Raw genomic sequence first — 23171 nt, forward strand, 5'->3', positions numbered from 1 at the left:
CGGGCGCTACGGGAGAAAATTTGCCACCGCGCCGACCATTGCTCGTGTGCAGGTGCTTGTGGGCTGGTTTAAGTTGTCCGCGTTTTGTTGTCTTCCCCCGATGATGTCCAGTTTAGCCTGAAACAACGCTGTTTTATATCTACGTTCTAGCACCGAGCCCTTCCCGCAGCAGCCCTCTGGCATGAGCCGCTGTGACCCTTAGCAAGTTACGCCACCGTCGCCAAATCTCCCAACCCCCCTGCCCCCATCCCCATTTTTTTTCTCTCCGTTCGACGACCCATCATCGGTGAGATCCCACATCAAATCATGTCCGGCAGTGGAATCGTGAGCGCGCAGGGTACCGTGGTTTTCGCTTTGCCTCCCGCGCCAGCCTCGGCAGACCCGCTGCAGCCCGTGGCGCAGAGGTCTACGTTATCTCCCGACGCGTCACCCTTCGTGCCCAAGAACTTCGCTGTGTCCGTGTTGGCAGCGGGAACTCCACAAGCGCCCTTCGCTGCTGCCTCGACATCCCCAGCCGCAGTTGCTGTGGCTGATGGCGACGTGACGTACCCACCGCCGCTGCCTCCTCCGAATGTTCAAACCTTCTACATCACGTAAGCGCCTTTTCACAATTGCCGAACCTCGCGCTAGTCCTTTGCCGAGGCGACCTTTCCCCGAATTGCCCCTTCTCCTTTGAACCCACCCGCTCAAACTAGCCCGCTTTTTCTTGTGGCCGATTGAATCTTGTGTAGAGAGCCGAGCGAGTTCGCGCTAAAACTCGGAGGGCAACGGCACGCGAAGAGCGCCCGCCGTTTTGCGGGTCGTTGTGCTGCGCTTGGTGACTAATTCCTGTCTTTTTGGTGTTTGTTTCTTTGCGGCGGACCTCCGCTGCGTATCAAGTAAATTCTCTCTCGCTTAACCGCTAGCGTGGGACCACTTGCTCTGGTGTCCGTTCACGTGTGCGACGTGGCGTTTTATACATGGCGTCTTTTGGAAACGCAGTGGATGGTCAAAGCGTAGTAACAAGCATGTCGATTCATTCCGCATATCGTTTACCGTCGCCCGCCTCGCCGCGTTGTTCCGGTGCATGGCGTGGTGAAAGTTGTTTAGAATGGCAGCTGCTGGTGCCAAAACGTTTTATCCCGAAAAAAATGAATAATTAAAGCCAGGAAGCGTGCGCATTGTCGACCACTTGTCTCTGACGGCGACAAAGGCCTCACGTGCGCGTCGTGTGTCGTAACTACAGCTGATAGATAGATAGATAGATAACTTTATTGTACACCGAGGGAGGAGAGTCGGGTTTTACCCCGACGCCCCTGCGGGCCGCTCCCACGTTGGAACAGGCAGGGAGTACCTGCCTGCGGCATCGTGGGCCCCTTGGATTGCCCGAAGCTGACGGTGACGATCCGTACTTTTGATGGCAGAATAAAACCCTTGTCTTGGGATGATTTGCGCCTTGAGTTCCTTGGGTATGTGGGGGCAGTCCCACATCATGTGCTCAAATGTACACACACACCCACAGTCCGGGCAGTCAGGAGATATATCCATATAAATAGATACATTAGCTGGGCAGGGGTAAACCCCTGTCTGTAGTAGTCTGAGCGTGACTTCTTGTCCTCTGGTAAGATGCGAATGGGGTGGAGGAAAGACCCTACGACTCAAACGATAATGTGAAGTGACTTCGTTAAATGTCGCTAGAACGTCCCGCGACCCTCGATCAGCCGCACCCCCATCCAGAGGATCGGCCCCGGGCGGGGCGGAGCGGTCCAACGTGCCAGGGCCGTGAAGCCCCGCGCGGAAGGCAAGTCCTCGCGCCCGGGCGTGGGCCAATTCGTTGGAGTTGGTGATGCCGCTGATCGTGGAGCCCATATGGGCCGGGAACCAAATGATCTCGTGTGGAGTGATGGTCCTACCTCTGAGAATTCTAGCAACAGGTGGGGAGACCCTGCCAGAGGCAAAGGCTCTAACCGCCGAACGGGAATCAGAGTAGATCTGAACACGGGATGAATCCAAAAGCCCTAGTGCGATGGATACCTGTTCAGCTATTGCTGGGGAGGTTGCCTTGACAGAGCATGCCGACATTACTGTACCTCGCTCAGAGACCGCAACGGCCACATAACGATTCCTATCCGCACGCGCAGCGTCCGTGAAGGTCGACGATCCCGACTTCGAGTGCACCTGCTCCAAAATTTTCTTGGCTCTAGCCCTTCTCCTTGCGACGTTAAATTGAGGGTGCATATTCCTAGGAATAGGATAAACTACGAGTGCCTGTCTAACGGCGGAGTCAAGAGAAGTCATCCGCTCTTCCTGGAGTATTGTAGAAATTCCGGCACGTGCCAAAATCTCCCGACCCGCCCGGGTGACCGAGAGGCGAGAGATCTGCGCCGTGCGTTGAGCCTCTATAATTTCATCCAACGTGTTGTGAATTCCTAATGCTAACAGCCCCTCCGTGCTAGTTCGGATTGGAAGGCCGAGTGCCCTTTTAACAGTTTTACGGATCAGTACATTGAGCTTCTCCCTTTCTGCAGCGAGCCAGTGATGCATAGACGCAACATAATGAACGTGACTCATGAGGAAGGCATGAAAGAGGCGAAGAAGATTGTCCTCCTTCATGCCTCCTTTCCTGTTAGAAACTCTAATAATGAGGCGAAGCGTAGCCGCAGTATGTTGCTCTAATCTACGTAAAGTTTCCGTGTTACGTCCATCCGCTGAAATGAGCATGCCTAATATCCTGATACAGCTAACCTTGGGAATTCTAGCCCCACTAGCAGTCAATAATGTCACATCCACCTGCTCAGGGGGGACCCAGTCCTTAGGTCGCCGTCCTTGTCTGGTGGGCCTGTATATTAATAGCTCAGATTTACTACTTGAAAGCTTTAAAGACATACGACTGATGTTTCTTTCAACCGTGTTGACCGCCTCCTGCAATCTGTCCTCAAGGCGCCCTATGGCACCGCCTCGGACCCACACCGTGATATCATCCGCGTAGAGCGCACTTTCCAACCCCTCGAGTTCGTCCAGTTCGCGAGCAAGGCGAGTCATGCCAATATTGAAAAGAAGCGGGGAGACGACTGCCCCCTGAGGGGTTCCACGTGAACCTAATTCGTACCGTTCTGACTTCAGCTCCCCCAACTTAAGAGTAGCCGTTCGGTCACTGAGAAAAGCAGCGGCAAAATTATAAAATCGCGCACCCAGGTTCATGTCATTTATGGATTCCAATATGTGGGCATGAGATATGTGATCAAACGCCTTAGCCAGATCGAGACCAAGTATGGCCCTGGCATCGCGAGTGCTGTCGTCAATGATGTGAGATTTAAGGAGAAGCATCACATCCTGCGTTGAGAGGTGTGGACGGAAACCCACCATATTCGGAGGGAGGAGACCCTCATCCTCGATAAATGCACAGAACCTATTATTCAGAACATGCTCATAGACCTTTCCAACACAAGATGTAAGTGAGATGGGGCGGAGGCTGTCAAGGCTGGGCTTTTTGCCCGGCTTAGGGATGAGGATCACCTCCGCATGTCTCCATTCCTCGGGGAACGTGCCATCAGCCCAGTGTTTGTTAAAAAGGTCGGTGAGAAAGTCAATTGAGGCGTCATCAAGGTTCCTCAAAGTCTTGTTAGTGATCTGGTCAGCCCCGGGTGCCGACCTGCCATTGAGATCCATTAGCGCCATCCGAACTTCAGCTGTCGTGATATTCTCATCAAGCTTGGATTGCATCCGCCCACTATAGAGGGGGGGCTTGGAAAGGGTGGGATCCATCCCTCTAAGCGGCAAATATTTGCTTGCAAGCATATCGCAAACCTCCTTTTCTGAGCTGTCTCTGAGAGCCGCGCTGACTATGCGGTCGACCACCCGGCACTGACTACCCTTGCTTTTTTCGGGCCCCATCAGATGTTTAAGCAAGTTCCATTTCCCCCCAACACGCATTTGTCCATCTACCATGTTGCATGTCTCCTCCCATCGCGCTCTCTCAAGCTGCATGGAGTAGGTCTCGATCTCCCTGTTAATTTCAGCAATCCTTCGCCTTAACCGCCGATTGAGCTTGTTCAGTTTCCAGCGCTCCCTAAGGCCATTTCTGGCCTCGAAGAGGTGGGCAAGTTTGCTATCCATGGTTCCAATCTCTGGCGGCGTCTCGATGACCTTTGTGGCCCTCTTAACGTCGCTAGATAAGTTCTGTTTCCAATCCGCAAGATTTTCCCAGCAGCCCCCATCTTTACGAATATCGCGGAAAAGATCCCAGTCTACTATAGTGTGTTTCCTGCTAGCTGTGACAGTTGCCGACAGCGTAGTTTCTAGTATATAATGGTCGCTACCTAAGTGTTCATATAAATTAGTCCACTCGCAGTGATCCTGAAAATTTGTAAAAGTCAAATCAGGCGTAGTGTCAGCTGATAAGGAAGCGAGGTTTTGCTGAAACCTTGGAAGGTCGTGTCGCGACTTGCTCCGATTTCTGGCGGCGTTGTTGTGCGTCCGCGTGTAATCGGAGCAACAACACACGTTGCGAAACAATTCTTGTAAGTCAAAGCTAAGCCCGCGCCATGGTCGCGCGTGAACTGTACTACAGGTTAACACGCAACTAGCGTTGCAATAAAAAAGAGCGAATGGTGCGCGGCGTCCTTCGCCCGTCATCGGGTTCCGACAGGAATCGAGTTTCTCGATTAGATGCGTAAAAATCGAAAAGGAGCCAACCGCCGTCGAGAATTTCGATCGCGATCAACGGCCCGTGTGACGCATTTGTTCTGCCTTTTCCCTCTTCACAAAAAATTGCAGGCTTTGAAATGTTTGTTCCGTGCACTGTATCGAGGCTGTGCAGCCCAAGATTAAAGAAAGCATGTCTTTAGCAAGCTTGGCCAGTATGAAAGGTGCAAGTTCGAGGGATTGTAGTACTCGTGCACGAAACTAGCCCTCTGTTGCCATGTCATTTTTAACTCCCAAATAAATGTAGTAGTCGTGGTTTGTTGTATTGAACATGGTAGTTTGCAGGAAGTAGTTTCTGTGCAACAATGTGTGACAGATATTTGCATTATGAGCCGATTTCTACGTGCAGTAGGCTTGTTGGATTTATTTCGGGATAATGGCATTTCAATATGCACACGAGCAGTTTTGAAGTTCGCTGCTGCCAGTGCCCCCGAAAAGGACAATGCAGTGCTGTGTAGAAGTGTGCTGGCCTTACAATGTGTAAGGCGCTGTCTCAAATGTGTTCTGCAATGTGCATGAGGTCGCAGGTTTGATTGCTTGGCCGTGCAATCATGTCTCAGGGGGTTAGAGCTTTGCCCCCATCCTTATATGTGTGTGTGAACACACCTCGTGAAGTAAATCCGCAGTTAGAGTATTCCAACCCATCTGCTGCTTTGACCCATGCTATCCCATATTTCTAACATAAGGAAGAGCCATGAGTCTCGGTTTTGTTGTTCTGAACCAGGCGCTCCTAGAGGCCCCGAAATGTCGGCTTTCGCCTCATTTTTAATCTATTTCAACGAGTGTGTTTTCTCCAGATTTAGTATGCATCTTTCTCACCAGACAGCATTTTGTTGTGGAAATGAAAGGCCCTAAGACTCTGTGCTATCATTGAAACTGCGCCTGTTTCCTTTGACAGTTCGGATGAGCGATTTTTTTTAAAGATCAGTTGCAGTGCCGGCACCAGTTTGCCATGTTTGAATTGTCAACTTGTTTGGTTTTCTTTCCTCTTGCATAGCACGGAAAGTGATCACTCCTTTGTGTAAACACGCAGGGGTCTGCCTGGATACTATGCTCCGTACGTGCCGACACCAGCAGTACCTCTCTACGCCATGCAGTATCAGTGTCTGTACCCACCCACACCACCCATGGGTGTCTGCTGCCCTATGGAGGAGAGCATGCCAGCGGTGGCTGATGAACCACCTATCACCTCCGTGGTGACTCCTGCCACCGCGGCTACTTCTGTGGTGAGCTCTTCAATGGGCCCTGAGAAGGCAGAAAGTTTTAAATGAATTACTGACACGGACAAGACGAAACTCTTTTGGGAACCGTTTATTTTTTTGCTGCCAACATTGATAAATTTTGCATCTTCACGCCCTCGCAGGACACCCTGCCTCAGCTTAGCCGCTAAGGCATTGCAATGCCAAGCACAAGAGCATGGGCTTGATTACCAGCCACTGCAGCCAAATTTTTATGGAGGTAATCTGGTAGTAGGCTTGTGCACCTGTTAAACAACCTGTTATACAATTACATGGTTTGCACACTCACCCTATTGTGGCATTCATGAGCGTCTACCAGTCAGTGCTCACTGGAATGCCACTGACAACCTGACTTCAGAGCATGAAAGTGTCAAAGATGTTCTGTGCTATTATATATTGTAATTAAAAGGAATGCACATTGCCTTTTTCCTGACTTCTGTTTCGGAGCTGCTTCTGCCATAAAAAAAAAACAACACGTGGTTCATTGCTTCAGAATAGCTGTACATCACATTTATAAAAGCATGCCAATTGCTCTAGCTCAGTACGATATAAAATTAAACATCCACATTTCTTTTTCCCGAGATCAAGGTCCAGAGTTACAGACTGTTGAGAATAATTAATTCACATAAGGGTGCAGCTTCTTATTTTCTTGTGCATATTGAGCATCTCTGAGGTTAAAAGCTGGTCAAGATTAGTTGAATGGTACTGTGCACACACATCAGTGTCTCCCGCAATGCCTAAAGACTGCCGCCAGCCCCGCCGCGGTGCTCTGGTGGCTAAGGTACTCGGCTGCTGACCCGCAGGTCGTGGGATTGAATCCCGGCTGCATTTCCGATGGAGGTGGAAATGTTGTAGGCCCGTGTGATCAGATTTGGGTGCACGTTAAAGGCCAACTCCGGCGATTTTTTCACCATGTCAAGGTTATAGTGTGGCTAGGTTCCTGAGACACTCTTGTCACGAGCCCAATAGCTGAAATGCTCAAAAAATTAAAAATAATTTTTTATAAGCAAAAATGTGCAATACCGAAACCCAATCGAGCTCCCTGTCTGCTTATGATGTGCTATCGTACTGTTTGGTTGAGCCGGAGGCCGTATACTGGTTCCCCAGGCGCGGAGTATGAAAACTATGAAAGCCAGTCCAGCAAAGCACCGGCCAAACACCACATAGGACAGAAGAAAGCATTTCCGTGCTATACCCGTGCCCAACACTGCCGCCGTCGCCTAGTGGAAAGCACAATAAACGTTGCAGCGGCCGCCAAAGTAGCGTTTCCATCGGCTGCTTCACTTTCGTTCGCATGCCAAACATGACGTCACACAGACAGTGTTGCCAATAGTCCTGGCAAGTGAGGTGAGCTTTTCGAGGCAATCTTTAAAATTCATTTGCAAACAGTCAGGGCATCACTCGTGAACTTGTGATTTGGCATAAAGAACTAAAATGTTGAACTAAACCCAACGAATTTCATTGAGATTCATTGACCTCGAAAAATCGCCGGAGTTGGCCTTTAGAAAACTACAGGTGGTCGAAATTTCTGGAGCCCTCCACTACGGCGTCTCTCATAATCATATGGTGGTGCTGGGACGTTAAACGCCACATATCAATCAAATCAATTAAAGACTGCCATTTTCTAAGTACTAGTAGTGAGCAAAGCATATGTTTGAGCCATTGATGCTTCTTACATGAAATTTAAAACTGAAATATCTTGCCAGCGGTGTGCTTGACCTTGTGATGGTGACAGGTTTGCATTGTTTGTAGCCGCATTCCTTTGCTATCATCTTTCGCCTTTCTTGCAGCTCGGAACTATTGGCTTTCAGTGTGTCCGCTTGTAACGGCTTACAATACTTGTGATGTTTCCTTTCCACTGGATTCTTATTTCCTCATCTCTTCATTTCAGCAGCAGCAGTCCTTGCAGCAGCTACAGCAGCCCATTATGCAAAATGCCAGAAGGAACAAAAAGAAAAGCAGAAGTGGACGCCGGAGAGAAAGCACATCACAAAGAGATTCTAGTAAGTGGGCTTTTCACTGTTTGTGTGTAAGAACGTGTCTACACTTTTTAAAATGATGTGTTCACAGATCAAAAAGTGGATGATGCTGCAATTGACATTTAGAAAAAGGGTTATGTTTTCACGGAGACAACTTTTAACACTTTATATTCTCAAAATTTGTCTAGATTTGTCTTTACCTCCAAGTATAACGTTCCTTTTTATCGTTTCACTTTTTTTCTTTACCCATCGAGGCGGCCTAGTTATTCTGGTGCTTGAGTGCTGGTCTTTTGTTTGTGGGATTGAATCTCGTTCGGGGTTTAACATTCCAAAACCACTACAGTCGAACTTCGATATATCGAATGGCGCGGCGATCGCGAAATAGTTCTATATATCCAGAATTCGATATAAAAAATCACGAAAAAAATGCGACAACAGCTTGCTGAAAACAACCAACGAACCGTTCAAGCATGGTGCAGTAAATACTCACTTGAAGAATTAAACATAGTATTTATTGTGTTGGTTTAAAATATTGAAAAAGATTAGCCTGCTTTTTGTTGGCCATGGCGTGTTTGACGACTGCGTCCTCAATATAGTCCAGGCGATCCATAAGTGATAGGCCGGTGCCTTCAATCGCGCCGCAGTGGCGGCGCACAAGGGCCAAGGTAGCTACGACCTCAGCTGATGTCGGGAGCGGGGCACCATCAGCGCTTGCGGGATCCACCTCGGCAGAGTCTTCATTTGGCTGCTCAGCAGTAGCTTCGGCGACAATCTCCACATCTGTGAGCTCCGCCGTTCGGAGTTAGGCCTGTCGCGCACGACAGCGCGCGACAGGCCTAACTCCGAACACACGTACACTGCAAGCACAACGACCGATGCCTGCCGATGCTACGGGGGAGGAGCTTGCAACAAGTGCGCAGTGTGCCGTTGACACCATAGAGACTGCAAGCTGCAAGGCTGCGGCGTGAGTCCGGGTGTAAAGCGCGCACATGCCGGCTCGCCCGACTGCTTTCCCCTCCATGGCTTTCCCTTTTCCGGTGGCAGCGCGGGCCGCGTCCGAGACAGTCGGCTGCATCCTTTCCATCCTGTACTTTCCTCCTCAATCTTTACCTTCCCCTTCCCCGGCACGAAGCCATGTCGGTGCCTTCGTATTGAAAGAAAATAACAGCTCCGCGCTTTCCACTTTCGTCATTCAAGAACCTCTACCGCAAGGCTGCGGCGCACGTACGCCGCTACGTTAAAGTGGCGCTCTCGGCGCCATCGATGTGTGCAGCATTCGTAAACGCCCCCCGCTCTACCGCTACTTTCGAGAGTTGCGGGAAAGCTCGCCGCCTGTAAATGAAGCGCTGGCGGTTTGGGGTGGCTGAGTTCGATATATCCTTTATATGTCAAACTTTGTTCGAAATAAAAAATCAATAATGCATGCGATTTCCCGCGTGATATAGGAACCGTTCGATATAGGCAATAATTCGAAATATACGTGTTCGATATATTGAGGTTTGACTGTATATGACTATGAGAGACGCCGTAGTGGAGGGCTCCAGAAATTTAAGCCTCTTGGGACTCCATAATGTCCACCTAAATACAAGCACGCAGGCCTCAAGCACTTTATGCTCCATCAAAAATGCGACCGCCGCGGCCGGAATTCGACCTCGCGGTCTGCGGCTCAGCAGCCGAGTGCGTTAACCACTAGACTGCTGTGGCAGGTCATTTCTTTGCAATGGAAGTGAAATGTTCCAGTCCCATGTGCTTACAACCCACCGCAGTGGTCTAGTGGCTAAGGTTGCTGACCCGCAGGTTGCGGGACCGAAATTCATTTGCAGTGGCTGCATTTTCGATAGAATCGAAGATGCTGTAGGCCGTGTGCTCAGATTTAGGTGCACGTTTAAGAACCCCAGGTGGTCAAAACCTATGGAGCCTTCCACTATGACGTCTCATAATCATATAGTGGTTTTGGGACATTAAACCCCACTTATCTATCATCATGTGCTTAGATTTAGGTGCTCAAGTATCTCAGATGGTCAAAATTTTCATAGCCCTCCACTACGCTGCCTCTCATGACCATGTTGTGGTTTTGGGCCGTAATACCGCAATTCATTATATTAGTTCTCTTGTTCAGTATAATGCTCCTTTTGTTTTCCTGTATCAAAGGCCATGTTATGCGGACATGTGTGCTGCGTTTCATATCTTGTAGGAACAAGTGAATGAGTAGCAGCTGTGCTGCCTTTCTGAAGTGGTGCGAAAGTGATTCAGCATGCACGTGCACTGTAGGTATCGCAGCGCTAATTCACGTTCTCTGCTATGGAGCTCTGTTTGCACTTGTCGCATCATCATTCCTTGACGGGCACACTCTCTTGGAAACATTGTGCAAACAAGTTCCTTGCTTGGAAGCCTTCTTCCTGCCCTTCTGATTTCGGGTGGCTGCCAATGCCACCAACACTGTAGCAGTTTCATGTTCAGTTGCATTGCGCAGGCGATTTCCTGGTCTGTTTCATTAAAAGAACAAACTTGGAAAGCACTTGAGCTTCACCTTAGGAGCAGAACGTGATAGCAGGGGTATTGGGCCCTGTTTGCATTACTTTCTCATTCGCATGCAGTGCTTTGCTTCTCTGTCGACACCTCTACCATGTTACGAGGGGACGAATGTCTGTGCTTGCGACACTGGTCACAAACCCTCCTTGGAGTGACTGATGCAAGTATATTTGCGAACTACCTGCTGCACATCTCCAAAGAAATGCATGCGCTTCCGTAGCTGCACACCTAATGACGTGGCTGATGACAATAATGGATTATGGCTGAGCCCATTGCAATAAGTGTGGGCAGCTTTAAAATTTTCGCTTGTTACACAATTGGCATACGTGGCACATGCTGTGATTACACACTTTCGCCGTGCAGTAGATCTCAATGCCATTCCGCACCTGACACAGCGCCTGCGTAGGGTGTTTTAACAAAGGAGTTTCCAGCATTGGCATCGCGTTCTGGTAGTAGGCTTGACTGAAGGTTTAATTCTGGCTTGAACTCTGATCTTTTTTCTTCTTTTTTTTTGCATCCAATGTGATTTATTGCTTACTGGTAATGCTGCTGATGCAGTCACATTTTGTGCTATCGCGTTAAAAGTCCACGTTAAATTCAAGTTCGTATGGTAAGTCCTTCTTAATGTCAAACAGGAAAATACAGTAAACTCCCCATTAAAAAGAAACTCGGTTAAATGGAGAAGCTGCATAAGCGAAACTATCTAGGCACATTTGGATGGTCTCATATATGTTTAATGGTAAAAAGTTTCGGGTAATCGTAAAATTTTTTCTGCTTTACATCGGTTGAATGAAACCAAAAAGGACAAAATCTATGAACGGCGGAAGTGGCCATGGCAGTCTAGCAACCTTGAAACAAATGCCAAAGCCAGCCAAGCCAATCCAGTGATTTTTCATGTCCTCGCATGCCGAGCAGCAATCGACGTCTCGTTGTGAACTTGAGGACAGACTTGAGGAACCTATAGCTGAAGTTCAAGATGAGGACTCCTGCTCAAGTGGCGACGAGATGGTGTGTGATCCCGAGCCTATTTCAGTGGCTGACAGTGCCTGTCCTGTCATGAGTTCCTGTCCAGCCTTTCAGCAATGGACTCCTACTATGTGGGAAAGTGCTTGAAAAAAGCCAAGCAAATTATCACCTCCTTTTTTCCGAGTCAGCAATCTTAGCAACATTTTTGTTTCTAATCAACTATAGTAGTATTGTGTACTTCAAAATGTTATTGTCCAGTCAGCCACAGTTGGTGCTTTTGAAATAGTCATATTTCGTTCGTTTTGTGGGCTTTGCTTTAATGAAACTTCTCATAAATGGAACAAATTTTCTTAACCCCTCAAGTTTGGTTTAAGAGTAGTCCACTGTAAATGTTTATGAATCTTTTATTGTGTTATATGACATGTAATCTCAGTGTTGCTTCATTGTTTTTGTATGTCTCAACCTAAGGGCTGCCTGTACCATCTACTCAGAACAGTGATCTTGTTACTTGTCGATTCCAGTGGAATTGGTCTAAATCACTGCGCTGGCTGTGTGGCTATGACTTGATGCTGCTAAGCACTAGGATGAGTTTTTTTTCCTGGCCATGATGGCTTCATTTCGATGAGGAGGAAATTCGAAAAATGCAAAGAAATTTGGGCTACATAAAGAGCCCAAGATAGTCAGAATAAATTCGGAATCTCCCACTAAAGCATGCCTCATAATCATGTGGTTGTGGCACAAAATGCCCCATGATTTAATTTTTTTTATTTACTCTTATCTTTTCTGTGTGTGCATTCATAGTGGCTGATGGAAACGCCAGCATCACGCCTGACTTTGGGCAAGCTTCGGGGAGGAACGGCGGTGCTAGTGCGGCGAGGGTTACCGCCGTCGACCAGGACGAGTGGCAGGGAGGGCCTGCCAGCCCGGACTTTTCCAGCAGCTCCGAGTTCCCCTCGCTGCCTGTGCAGGACTTTCCGCAGCGGCAGTCGCCCTCGGGCATCAGCTACTCCACAGCACTGCAGCAGCAGAAAGCCCCCCGAACACCTGCAGCTCCTTCTGGTGTTACGACAAACAGGGAAACAGAGGAGCTAGCATCACCGTCTGCGGCAGGTGTGAACACACGAAGCAGCATGCACCAGCAAGGACGTCGCGGTGGGGGCAACAACGGCGGCAACAGCCCACATGATGTGAATAACAAGCATCACAAAAGAAGCAACTGGTCACGCAAGCACCGGCGTGGTGGCGGTGGCACGAGTGATGGGGTCAGGCGTGCGGAAGATGCAGAACCGTCAACAAGGCTGCAGCACCACCAGCAAGAGAAGAGGGGCTCAAGGAGAAGCGGAGGAGGAAAGGCAAATGCACCGACCATTGACAGAGGTGCCGAGAAACATCAGTTTGAGGCCCCCGAAAAGGACAAATCGCAGCTGCGGCATGACACAGAGGCCATTGGAGCGAATGTAACTCGGTGAGCACGCCTAGAAGGCACTTTTTAATTTTGACTGTTTTGTGTGAAGCGTAACTGGTCAAAGTAGGCCCACCTACTACAGTGGAACTCTGCTACAACGAACGCCGCTTCACCGAAATAACCGCTATAACGAAAAATTCACGATTTCCTGTCAGCAGTTCACAGGAGTGAATGCATAAATATTGTCGCCACAGCGAACACTTTTTCTTCGCTCGTCCCGCTTCAATGAAATTTTAAGATGCAATTCCAGGCTCAGATACTTATTGCTATGCAGTAAACCTAATATTTAACATTTTGATGCATTTTCAGAGCCTGAAAATGCATCAACGAAGTCTAAAACACGCTTTGGCACCATCAGAAACCGCCGCTAGAGACAGTTTCAAGATTGCAAGCGTGTGCCCTAAAAGAAGTTCTGGTTACTTTATTTACCAGCTTGTAATGTCGAAACTGAAAGGACGTTTTCACGGGTTTTTAAGGGCAAGGAAAGTCTCTTGTTAATTTTTCAGATAAAAAGAGCGTGCGTAATGCTCAAGGAAATCTCTTGTAGTTTTTATGTAGCTCAAAAGAACATTTGTTAGAATATATTTTGCCAAATAAGGGAAAGAAAGTGTAGAAAATCAGTGGGCTACTTTCTAACGCTCTCCTTGCTTACCGATGCTATTAAGGCACGTCGAATGACAAAACCGGATGTCATCAAGGGCCTGTGTTTGTAAACAGCAAAAGCGCCGCTGTTCAGCCTTTGCTCGATAGTGATAGCAATGAGACTGCCCTGCTTTTGTTTTCCACTGGCTTGCTTTTGAGCCACAGACAATCCGAAGCTGAAGCTCAGTCGCTCAGTTCATGGTTTCCTTCTCGCAGCTGCTGGGTGCAACCGTGGAACAGTGCCTTTTCCGGTTCCGATGCTTATCACTATGTTTGCGCTTGGCCAGTGTGGTAACTAATCAGAGCAGCTGTTCATCTGCATTATCAACAAAATTAGCTAGCCGCGAGTGTTAGGTGATAAGAATGGCATAGAATAATGCAAAAGTCGCCACTCCACGATAACCTGCCTTCATCTCGGCATTGTCGGATACTTTTGATGGTGGACAGCTGCTGGTGTTAACGTGTTAATTCAACTGTTTGGTTTGTTTACGAAAGCTGTTTTAGGCGTTTTTTCAAGGTGCTTTTCACCACGGCCTCGCTATGCATGGGTGAGAATTACGTCGTGACGCTGCTGTGTAAGAATAGGAACAGCGGACATTTTTTGAACTTTGAGAATAAACGTTCCTTTGTTTTGCTAGCTCAGATCAACAATATTTTTTTCAATTTCACTGCTACGAAATTTTTGCTTCAATGAAATTTTTTTTGCGCCCTATCAGTTTCGTTGTAGCTGGGTTCGACTGTATTTCACATCCTTTGGAGCTGGGCCGGTGGCTTTTATAATGTTGACTGTGGATAAATTTGAAGCACCAGCAGCATATAACGCTGCATGTCATTTAATAAACCATCAGTTCACGAACGTTCTGGGACTGAGTAGTCAACAGAGAAGGGCTGCTGCGTTTGAGTGCTGCTAAGTACAGACTACAGGTTCGATTCCTTGCTATGGCAGGTATGTTTGTGGTGCAAATACACTCAAACCTCGTTATAATGAAGTTGAAGGGGAGCCACAATTATTCGTTATATCCATCACTTCATTATATCGATCATAACAGTTTGTCGCAATGTATGCTCAGATGGGCTCACACCTATAAACATGCAAAGAAGGAAACCGCCTTGCAGCCCGATGTACCGCTATGTGACCACGCGTGCAACAGAAAATAAACACAGTCAAATCTCACTAGTTCGAACTTCCGTTTAATCCGAACATCACACTGTGGTCCCGTCTCGGCTATGTGTTTTCCAATGAGCGAAAACGCCCTGTAATTCGAACGCGCAAGCACATGCGATGGTTAATTCGAACATACCACGCTCTGAAAATGCTCTCAGCACCATGCCCTATCCCGTGGCGGCACCTCTCAACGCTGCACAAGAAGGAAAAAAAGAAAAGGAAATAAAAGACAGTGGCGGATTGTTTGCTCTCTCTCAAATGCTGATCTCTGACGTCCCTTTGCCACGCTTCTCCCTCTTCCGTCTCTGTGCGTCGAGACCCTTCTCCTTTCAAGGCCGTGCGTGGAGAGAAAAAAAAAAAAAGCTGTTTCGGAGAATCTTCTTTTTGAAATGTAGAGGGTAGCGGCGGAGACAGTCGTTGCCGTTGTCGTTGCTCTGAACTTAGCCGCGCGCTACTATGCTTTGCAAGCTACGTGCAAAATTGATTGACTCGCTGCAAGGCAAACGTGTGTAGACGACCATCACTAATTACTTCAATTAATGACGTATGTCCTCTGATTTGTGAATAAATGTAAGTCTTCTGAAGCTTCCCCATCGTGTGTTTTTAAGTGAGAGGGAAATCGCTTTGCACCGCGGCGCCGCTTCTTGGTCATGTGACCCACTGAGCGCTTCCTCAATCCTCTCCACAGGCTGTGTGAGGAGGAGGGCTCTCCCGTCTGTGCGTGGCATGGCTGTAAGGTCGGCGCGGGAGTTTTCAAAGAGCCACGCCGAACGAGCATCAAACTCCGTAGAAAACGATATACTTAATAGAATATGGTCGGTTTTTTTTTAGACTGATAGAATAATTTAGTTCGTTATATCCGTTTACCGGTCAATTTTACTTTGCTAAACTGAGGTTTAAAATGCATGGTTCTCGATGGAGGTTTCAAGGGGAATTTCATTTACTTTGTTATATCCATTATTTCGTTATATCCTGTTACGTTATAACGAGGTTTGAGTGTAAATAAGTTTTGGTGCAAATTAAAGACCCCCATATGGTCATGTTTAATTCTTGTTTTTCTGCTACACCATGCCTCAAATAATGTTTTCGCAGGCTTCGAGGACTAGAATATTATTACAATTTTGTCATGTTTAGCACAAAGTGGTTCCAAGCTCTTTCATTACTTCAGTTATTGTTCTTTTCCCAGCACCTCTATGTGAGCATGCGTGCATTTTGAATTGACTTTCCTTGCTGTTGGACATTTGGGCAGCTTGACAGCAAATTGAATTTCTTGAGTTGGATACTAACTAATCATACAATGATTCTTGCATTTCCCTTAACGTAAAAGCGGAAAATTGAAATACATAAGTCAAATTTAAAATAGTGCATCTTGTGTAGTGTTGCTTTGTAAACATCTCCTCTTTGGGTAACATTGGGGAACCTTCTTGAATTTCTTAGCTTTTCCTTCACTGGCATAACATGTCTGCTAGAACGGCAATAAGAGTTAATGTTTACTTTCCTGCTTTTGTCAATATATCTTCTTTTTTATGGTGTAGCACAGCCTTGCTTGTTGCCACTTGATTATTTCAGTGAGAACCAGTGTTGGTGGTAATGCATTTCAAGTAATGCCATTACTGGTAATGCATGACTTCTTTTAGTGATTTAGTTATGTACTTGTTGCCATTTCAAAAATATAATGGGTAATGTAATTACATTAATGTTTTTCAGTAACATGAGGTGTCAACTTACTCGTTAGCTTTCATTTCCAACTATTGTGGCAATCCTAGGAAATGTTTCTTGATTTCGTGTGCGTCACATGCCTAGAGCTATCCTGATGTCGAAGTGGCGGACAGCTGTCGGCCTGTAAAGTGTCGTCAGTTGAAGTATAATCAAAGCGTCTGTTGAGCGTCTATCTACCGTAGCTGCGAACGCATTCACTAAGAAGCAAGGCATGTCGACTACTTAGAAATAAAGCTACTGCTTAAATTCTACAAGGTCTAGTCGTCAGCAAGTTGTCCCTGCAGTACCATAGCACTGTTCGTCAATCCTGTTTTGAAATAAAATATGCTTCTACAGTGGACTCCTCTTAAAGTGAACTCGAAGTGGCAAGAAAGTTTGTTCCATTTATGAGAAGTTTCATTTAAGCAAAGCCCACAAAATGAATGAAATATGACTTTATTTCAAAAGCACCAACTGTGGCTAACTGAACAAAAACATTTTTAAGCATACAATACTACTATAGTATCAAAAAGAAAAATGTTTATACAGTATTAATACTGACTCGAAAAAAAGGAGGTGACAACAATTTGCTTGGCCTTTTTCAAGCACTTTCTCACATAGTAGAAGTCCATTGCTGAAAGGCTAGACAGGAACTCTGTGCCACCATCATTTTCAAAGTAGCACTGCAACAGGATGACAGCATCTTTTGCTGCACTGTCAGCCACTGAAATAGGCTCGGAATCACACACCATCTCAGCTATCGGTTCCTCAAGGCTGTCCTTAAGTTCACGACAAAACGTCGATTGCTGCTCGGCGTGCGAGGACAAGTGCAATCACTGGATTTGCTTGGCTGGGCTAACTTTGGCATTTGTTTCATGGTTGTTAGACTGCCGTGGCCACTTCTGCCATTCATGGACTTTGCCCATTTTAGTTTCATTTAACCGATGCAAGTGATAAAAAATTTAACGATTACCCAAAAATTTTTACCATTAAACATATACGAGACCATCTAAATGTGCGTAAATAGGTTCGTTTATGCGGCTTTTCCGTTTAACCGAGTTTCGTTTAATGGGTGTCCACTTATCTCCTTCTCCATCTGCGTGTGTTTACAATTTTGGTTGAATTCCTGAGCAAGCGAGGCTGACCTTTAATGCCTTCGCTTAAACGCTTGCAATTGTTATGGCCATTATGGAGGTTGAAGGGGCTGAAAATGACCTACCCTTCAAATATTTCGTCCGGGACTGTGCAATTTAAGGATTTTTTTATTTCTACAGGATTTGCACATACATTTTGTATGCTAATGGAAGCAGGTCGTCATATTTCTCATAAATTTGTTGAGAGATCATTCATGTTTCTTTTGCTGATATCATAGTGTTGTTAATGAAATCTCAATTTTTGTTTAAAATGGCTTTAGCAAGTTTCACTAAATAATAAGCCATCACATGTAATTTTGCAACCTTAGGCCACTGTAATATTGCTAAAGTCTGGCACACTTATGGGCAGTTCTCTAGTTCTATCAGTAAGTCATTCAAGATCATTGTTTTGTTTGCGATATAAACATGCAGTTTATTAAATTTTTGTTCTGGTTCTTACAGTGAGGATGTAATGATTTCAAGTGTCTGACCCTGGAGTAATGGCATAATTAACTCTCACTACTTTTATGGGGTAACTTTAAGCCTTTGCCTATTTTAAAGGTAACGTAGAGTGTTCACACATTCTTCTTCTGTTAGTGTAACAAGTAATATATTTACCTACATTTTTTTTGGTAATACATAAAGAACTCTTTCAGTTTTATGTAACAAATATTCTCAGAGTGCTAGTGAGAGATGACTGCATAGCACATTTGGGGGGGAATCGTATACGCATACCAGCTTATGCTTGCAAACATTTGTGCAGTGTCTGGCATCTTGCAGACCAATAACGTAGACAGGTCTGCACAATAGCCGTTGGTAAAGCTGAAAGACCAGTTTTTTCTATTTAAGTAGAAAATAAACGATGGAGTTTTAGTCATCGTCACTTGGTGACGGCTACCCCGTTACGCTTCATTGTTAGAAATAAAGAAAAAGAAAAAAAGCGATATATATATATATATATATATATATATATATATATATATATATATATATATATGGTCAGTGGGAGTAATATTTCAATGGGCCAGTTAGTCTTCGTGAAGGTATGGGATATGGCACAACGGGAGCGCTGTCAACAAGGATAAATATATTTATTTCAAAACAGTTTTGGGAGGGGTCCTCCCTTCATCAGGGGATGAGCTATACTGGCATAAACTTCCAAACTTCGTTGCTGCCGCGTCCCTCACGCCTTGAAAGATGTTTGCGAGAGTGAGAGGAAACTAAAAAAAGGAAAAAAACAAAAAAGGGGGAGAAAAAAGACGAAAAAGCAAAATAAAGGAAAGACAGAAAGTAAAAAAGAGGAAGAACCACTGTCAACACTGAGAACGAAACGAACTGTCCGTGTACATCGACATACGGTTCATATCACGTGCTATTCAGTTCTTGACGTGTGTCGGCCCACCCAAGATTGTCGCCTCTGTGCCGGGAGGGTCCGTGACGGCGTGCGTAAAGAAAGGGTTTTCCCGTAATGGGTCCGTCGGCGTGCGGCGTGCGTAAAGGAAGGGTTTCCCGTTAATGGGTCGGTCGGCTATTTACCTTTAATCTTCGTCCGTTTCCCTTCAATGGTCATTAAGTGGTAGACGAACATTAACACTTTGTATGTGCATGTGGAAAAAAATAATAAAAAAGAAACAAGTAAGGACACTCCTTTTTTGTTTTTTTTGAGTTCCCTCTCACACTCTCAAACATCTTTCAAGGCGAGAGGGACGCGGCAGCAACGAAGTTTGGAGGTTTATGTCAGTATAACTCATCCCCTGATGAAGGGAGGACCCCTCCCAAAACTGTTGGGAAAATATATTTATCCTTGTTGACAACGCTCCCGTTGTGCCATATCCCATACCTATATATATATATATATATATATATCATCATCATCAGCCTGTCTACGTCCACTGCAGGACAAAGGCCTCTCCCATGTTCCGCCAGTTAACCCGGTCCTGTGCTTGCTGTTGCCAATTTATACCCGCAAACTTCTTAATCTCATCTGCCCACCTAACCTTCTGTCTCCCCCTACCCCGCTTCCCTTCTCTGGGAATCCAGTTGGTTACTCTTAATGACCAGCGGTTATCCTGTCTACGTGCTACATGCCCGGCCCATGTCCATTTCCTCTTCTTTATTGCAGCTATGATATCCTTAACTCCCGTTTGTCCCCTAATCCACTCTGCTCTCTTCTTGTCTCTTAAGGTTACACCTACCATTTTTCTTTCCATTGCTCGCTGCGTCGTCCTCAATTTAAGTTGAACCCTCTTTGTGAGTCTCCAGGTTTCTGCTCCGTAGCTAAGTACCGGCAAGATACAGCTGTTATATACCTTCCTCTTGAGGGACAGTGGCAATCTACTTGTCATAATTTGAGAGTGCCTGCCGAATGTGCTCCACCCCATTCTTATTCTTCTAGTTACTTCAATCTCGTGGTTAGGCTCTGCGGTTATTACCTGCCCTAAGTAGACATAGTCTTTTACAACTTCAAGTGCACTATTACCTATCGCAATGCGCTGCTCCTTTCCGAGGTTGTTGTACATTACTTTCGTTTTCTGCAGATTAATTTTGAGACCCACCTTTCTGCTCTCCTTGTCTAACTCCGTAATCATGAGTTGCAATTCGTCCCCTGAGTTACTCAGCAATGCAATGTCATCGGCGAAGCGCAGGTTACTGAGGTACTCTCCATTAACTCTTATCCCTAACTGTTATCCCTAACACTTATCCCTAAGTGTCTGCATGACGGCTGATATTTCTACTGAATCAAACGCCTTCTCGTAATCTATGAAGGCTATGTATAGTGGTTGGTTATACTCTGAGCATTTCTCTATTACCTGATTGATAGTATGAATGTGGTCAATTGTTGAGTAGCCTGTTCTAAATCCTGCTTGTTCCTTTGGTTGATTGAATTCTAATGTTTTCTTTACTCTGCTAGCAATTACCTTTGTAAATAGCTTGTATACTACAGAGAGCAAGCTGATCGGCCTGTAATTCTTCAAGTCCTTGTCATCTCCTTTCTTATGTATTAAAATGATGTTAGCGTTCTTCCAAGACTCTGGTACTTTTCCCGTCAGGAGACACCTCGTAAATAGAGTGGCTAGTTTTTCTAACACAATCTGTCCTCCATCTTTCAGCAGATCTGATGTTACTTGATCCTCACCAGCAGCTTTGCCTCTGTGCATGCTCTCCAAAGCTTTTCTGACTTCTTCTATCATTACCGGTGGGGTGTCGTCTGGGTTACTGCTAGTTCTTATAGTATTAAGGTCGTGGTTGTCTCGGCTACTGTACAGATCTCTGTAAAACTCCTCCGCTATTTTAACTATCCTATCCATATTGGTAGTTAATTTGCCTTCTTTGTCCCTTAGTGCATACATCTGCCTTTTGCCTATCCCAAGTTTCCTCTTCACTGCTTTGACGCTTCCTCCGTTTTTCAGAGCGTGCTCAATTCTCTCCATGTTATACCTTCTTACATCGCATACTTTACGTCTATTAATCAGCTTCGAAAGCTCTGCCAGTTCTATTTTGTCTGTTGTACTTGACACTTTCATGATTTGACGCTTCTTAATTAGGTTCTTCGTTTCCTGGGAAAGCTTGCCGGTGTCCTGTCTAGCTACCCTGCCTCCAACTTCCACTGCACACTCCGTGATGATACTCGTCAGATTATCATTCATTGTATCTACGCTAAGGTTGGTTTCCTCGCTAAGAGCAGAGTACCTGTTCTGCAGTGACACTCTGAATTCCTGTACTTTCCCTCTCAGTGCTAGCTCATTGATTTGCTTCTTGCGCATCAGTTTCTGTCGTTCCTTCTTCAGGTCTAGGCGGATTCGAGCCCGTACCATTCTATGGTCACTGCATCTTACCTTGCCAACCACTTCCACATCCTGCACGACTCCTGGGTGTGCAGTCATTATAAAGTCTATTTCGTTCTTATTTACGCCATTAGGGCTCCTCCATGTCCACTTGCGGTTTTCTCGTTTTCGGTAGAAGGTATTCAAAATACGCAGATTATTGCGTTCTGCGAATTCTACTAGTAGCTCTCCTCTGGCGTTTCTAGTGCCGATGCCATAATCTCCTACTGCCTGGTCTCCAGCCTGCTTCTTCCCTACCTTTGCATTAAAGTCGCCCATTACTATAGTATACTGTGTTTTCACCTTACTCATTGCCGATTCCACGTCTTCATAGAAGCTTTCAACTGAAGCGTCATCATGGCTGGATGCAGGCGCGTAAGCCTGTACTACCTTCATTTTGTATCTTTTATTCAGTTTAATTACAATGCCTACCACCCTTTCATTAATGCTATAGTAATCCTCTATGTTGCCAGCTATGTTTCTGTGAATTAGGAACCCTACTCCCAGTTCTCTTCTGTCTGCCAAGCCTTGATAGCAAATGACGTGCCCATTCTGTAGCACAGTATAGGCCTCATCTGTCCTCCTAACCTCACTCAGCCCTATTATATGCCATTTAATGCCTTCTAGCTCCTCGAATAATACAGCTAGACTTCCCTCACTAGATAACGTTCTAACGTTAAACGTTGCTAAGTTCAAGTTCCAATGGTGGCCTGTCCGTATCCAGAGATTCCTAGCACCCTCTGCTGCTTTGCAGATCTGACCGCCGCCGTGGTCAGTTGCTCCGCAGCTGGTGGGGACTGAGGGCCGTGAGTTAATTGACGAATGCCTACGGGAGGGGGTGGCCAGATACTGCACCAGGGTGGCCAATCCTTCTCTGGTGAGATCATCGGTGCGTACCGGCTTTAAGCCGGTACGATCAGACAGTAGTGGGAATGCTCCATGCATGTCTTCCTTATATATATATATATATATATATATATATATATATATATAAAGGGAAAGAAGTGTATACCTAAGGGCTCGTTTTTCCGTGTTTGATATAATATTAATGAGATCTAACAGACAATAATGCCAAGAAAGGTATAGGGTAAATTATTAAAAGAAAAGTGGGTGAAAAAATAACTTGCCGTGAGCAGGAATCGAACGCGTTCGATGCACTACCACTGAGCTATCACGGCGGCTATTCCCACAGCCACTTTATTGGGTTTGTATGTGAATTTAAACGTGGGAATGTCAGTCAGCGCCACCTGTAGCCGTGGCGGCGAGTGTGGTACACTCTTTTTATGGGTCTGTATGGCGTCACGTAGCACGTGAACTTATTACGAGCTGGCAGCTGACCAATAGTCCCTCGTATACAATCTAACGGCACCAAGTCTGCCAGTACGAGACCCTCGTTAATGAATAAGGGAAAGAAGCGTATACCTAAGGGCTCGCTTTTTCATGCTTTGACACAATATTAATGAGATCTAACAGATAATAATGCCAAGGAATGTATAGTGGAAGTTATTATAACCAATTTAATGTAAATAAGAACAAAGAAAAGTGGGTAAAAGAAATATATATATATATATATATATATATATATATATATATATATATATATATATATATATAATAAATAAATATGTACAGTCCTACATGAGTGAGAGCAAAAGTTCTCCTATGGGCAGAACAAACACGTAGTCGCCACGCTCACTTTTAACTTTTGTCCTCTCAGTAGTGGTCCCAAAAGTGGAGTGTGACTCGTCAAATTATGCCTACCTCCGACGATTTGACACATGATTAGGAATTTGGCTAGTTGCTTCTACGATCTTGACTGCATGTAAATCTCTAGCACCAGCAGCGT

General features: G+C 45.8%; 1 protein-coding gene across 2 annotated transcripts in view; it reads left to right on the forward strand.

Moving 5' to 3' along the window:
• The first annotated feature begins 97 nt into the window (after positions 1–97).
• The window catches only part of Sbp2 (SECIS-binding protein 2), a 71311-nt gene continuing 48237 nt past the window's right edge, over positions 98–23171 (forward strand). The window contains exons 1-4 of one of the 2 annotated variants that reach the window (XM_037422830.2): positions 98–593; positions 5717–5909; positions 7816–7924; positions 12200–12863. In XM_037422830.2, the coding sequence (XP_037278727.2) occupies positions 307–593; positions 5717–5909; positions 7816–7924; positions 12200–12863 (1253 nt within the window). In that variant the 5' untranslated portion in view covers positions 98–306. Of the gene's footprint in view, positions 594–5716; positions 5910–7812; positions 7925–12199; positions 12864–23171 lie in introns of both variants that reach the window. The other variant, XM_075892651.1, reaches the window with a different exon arrangement.

The sequence above is a fragment of the Rhipicephalus microplus genome, chromosome 4, assembly GCF_043290135.1.
Source record: "Rhipicephalus microplus isolate Deutch F79 chromosome 4, USDA_Rmic, whole genome shotgun sequence".
In the NCBI taxonomy this organism is placed as follows: Eukaryota; Metazoa; Arthropoda; class Arachnida; order Ixodida; family Ixodidae; genus Rhipicephalus; species Rhipicephalus microplus.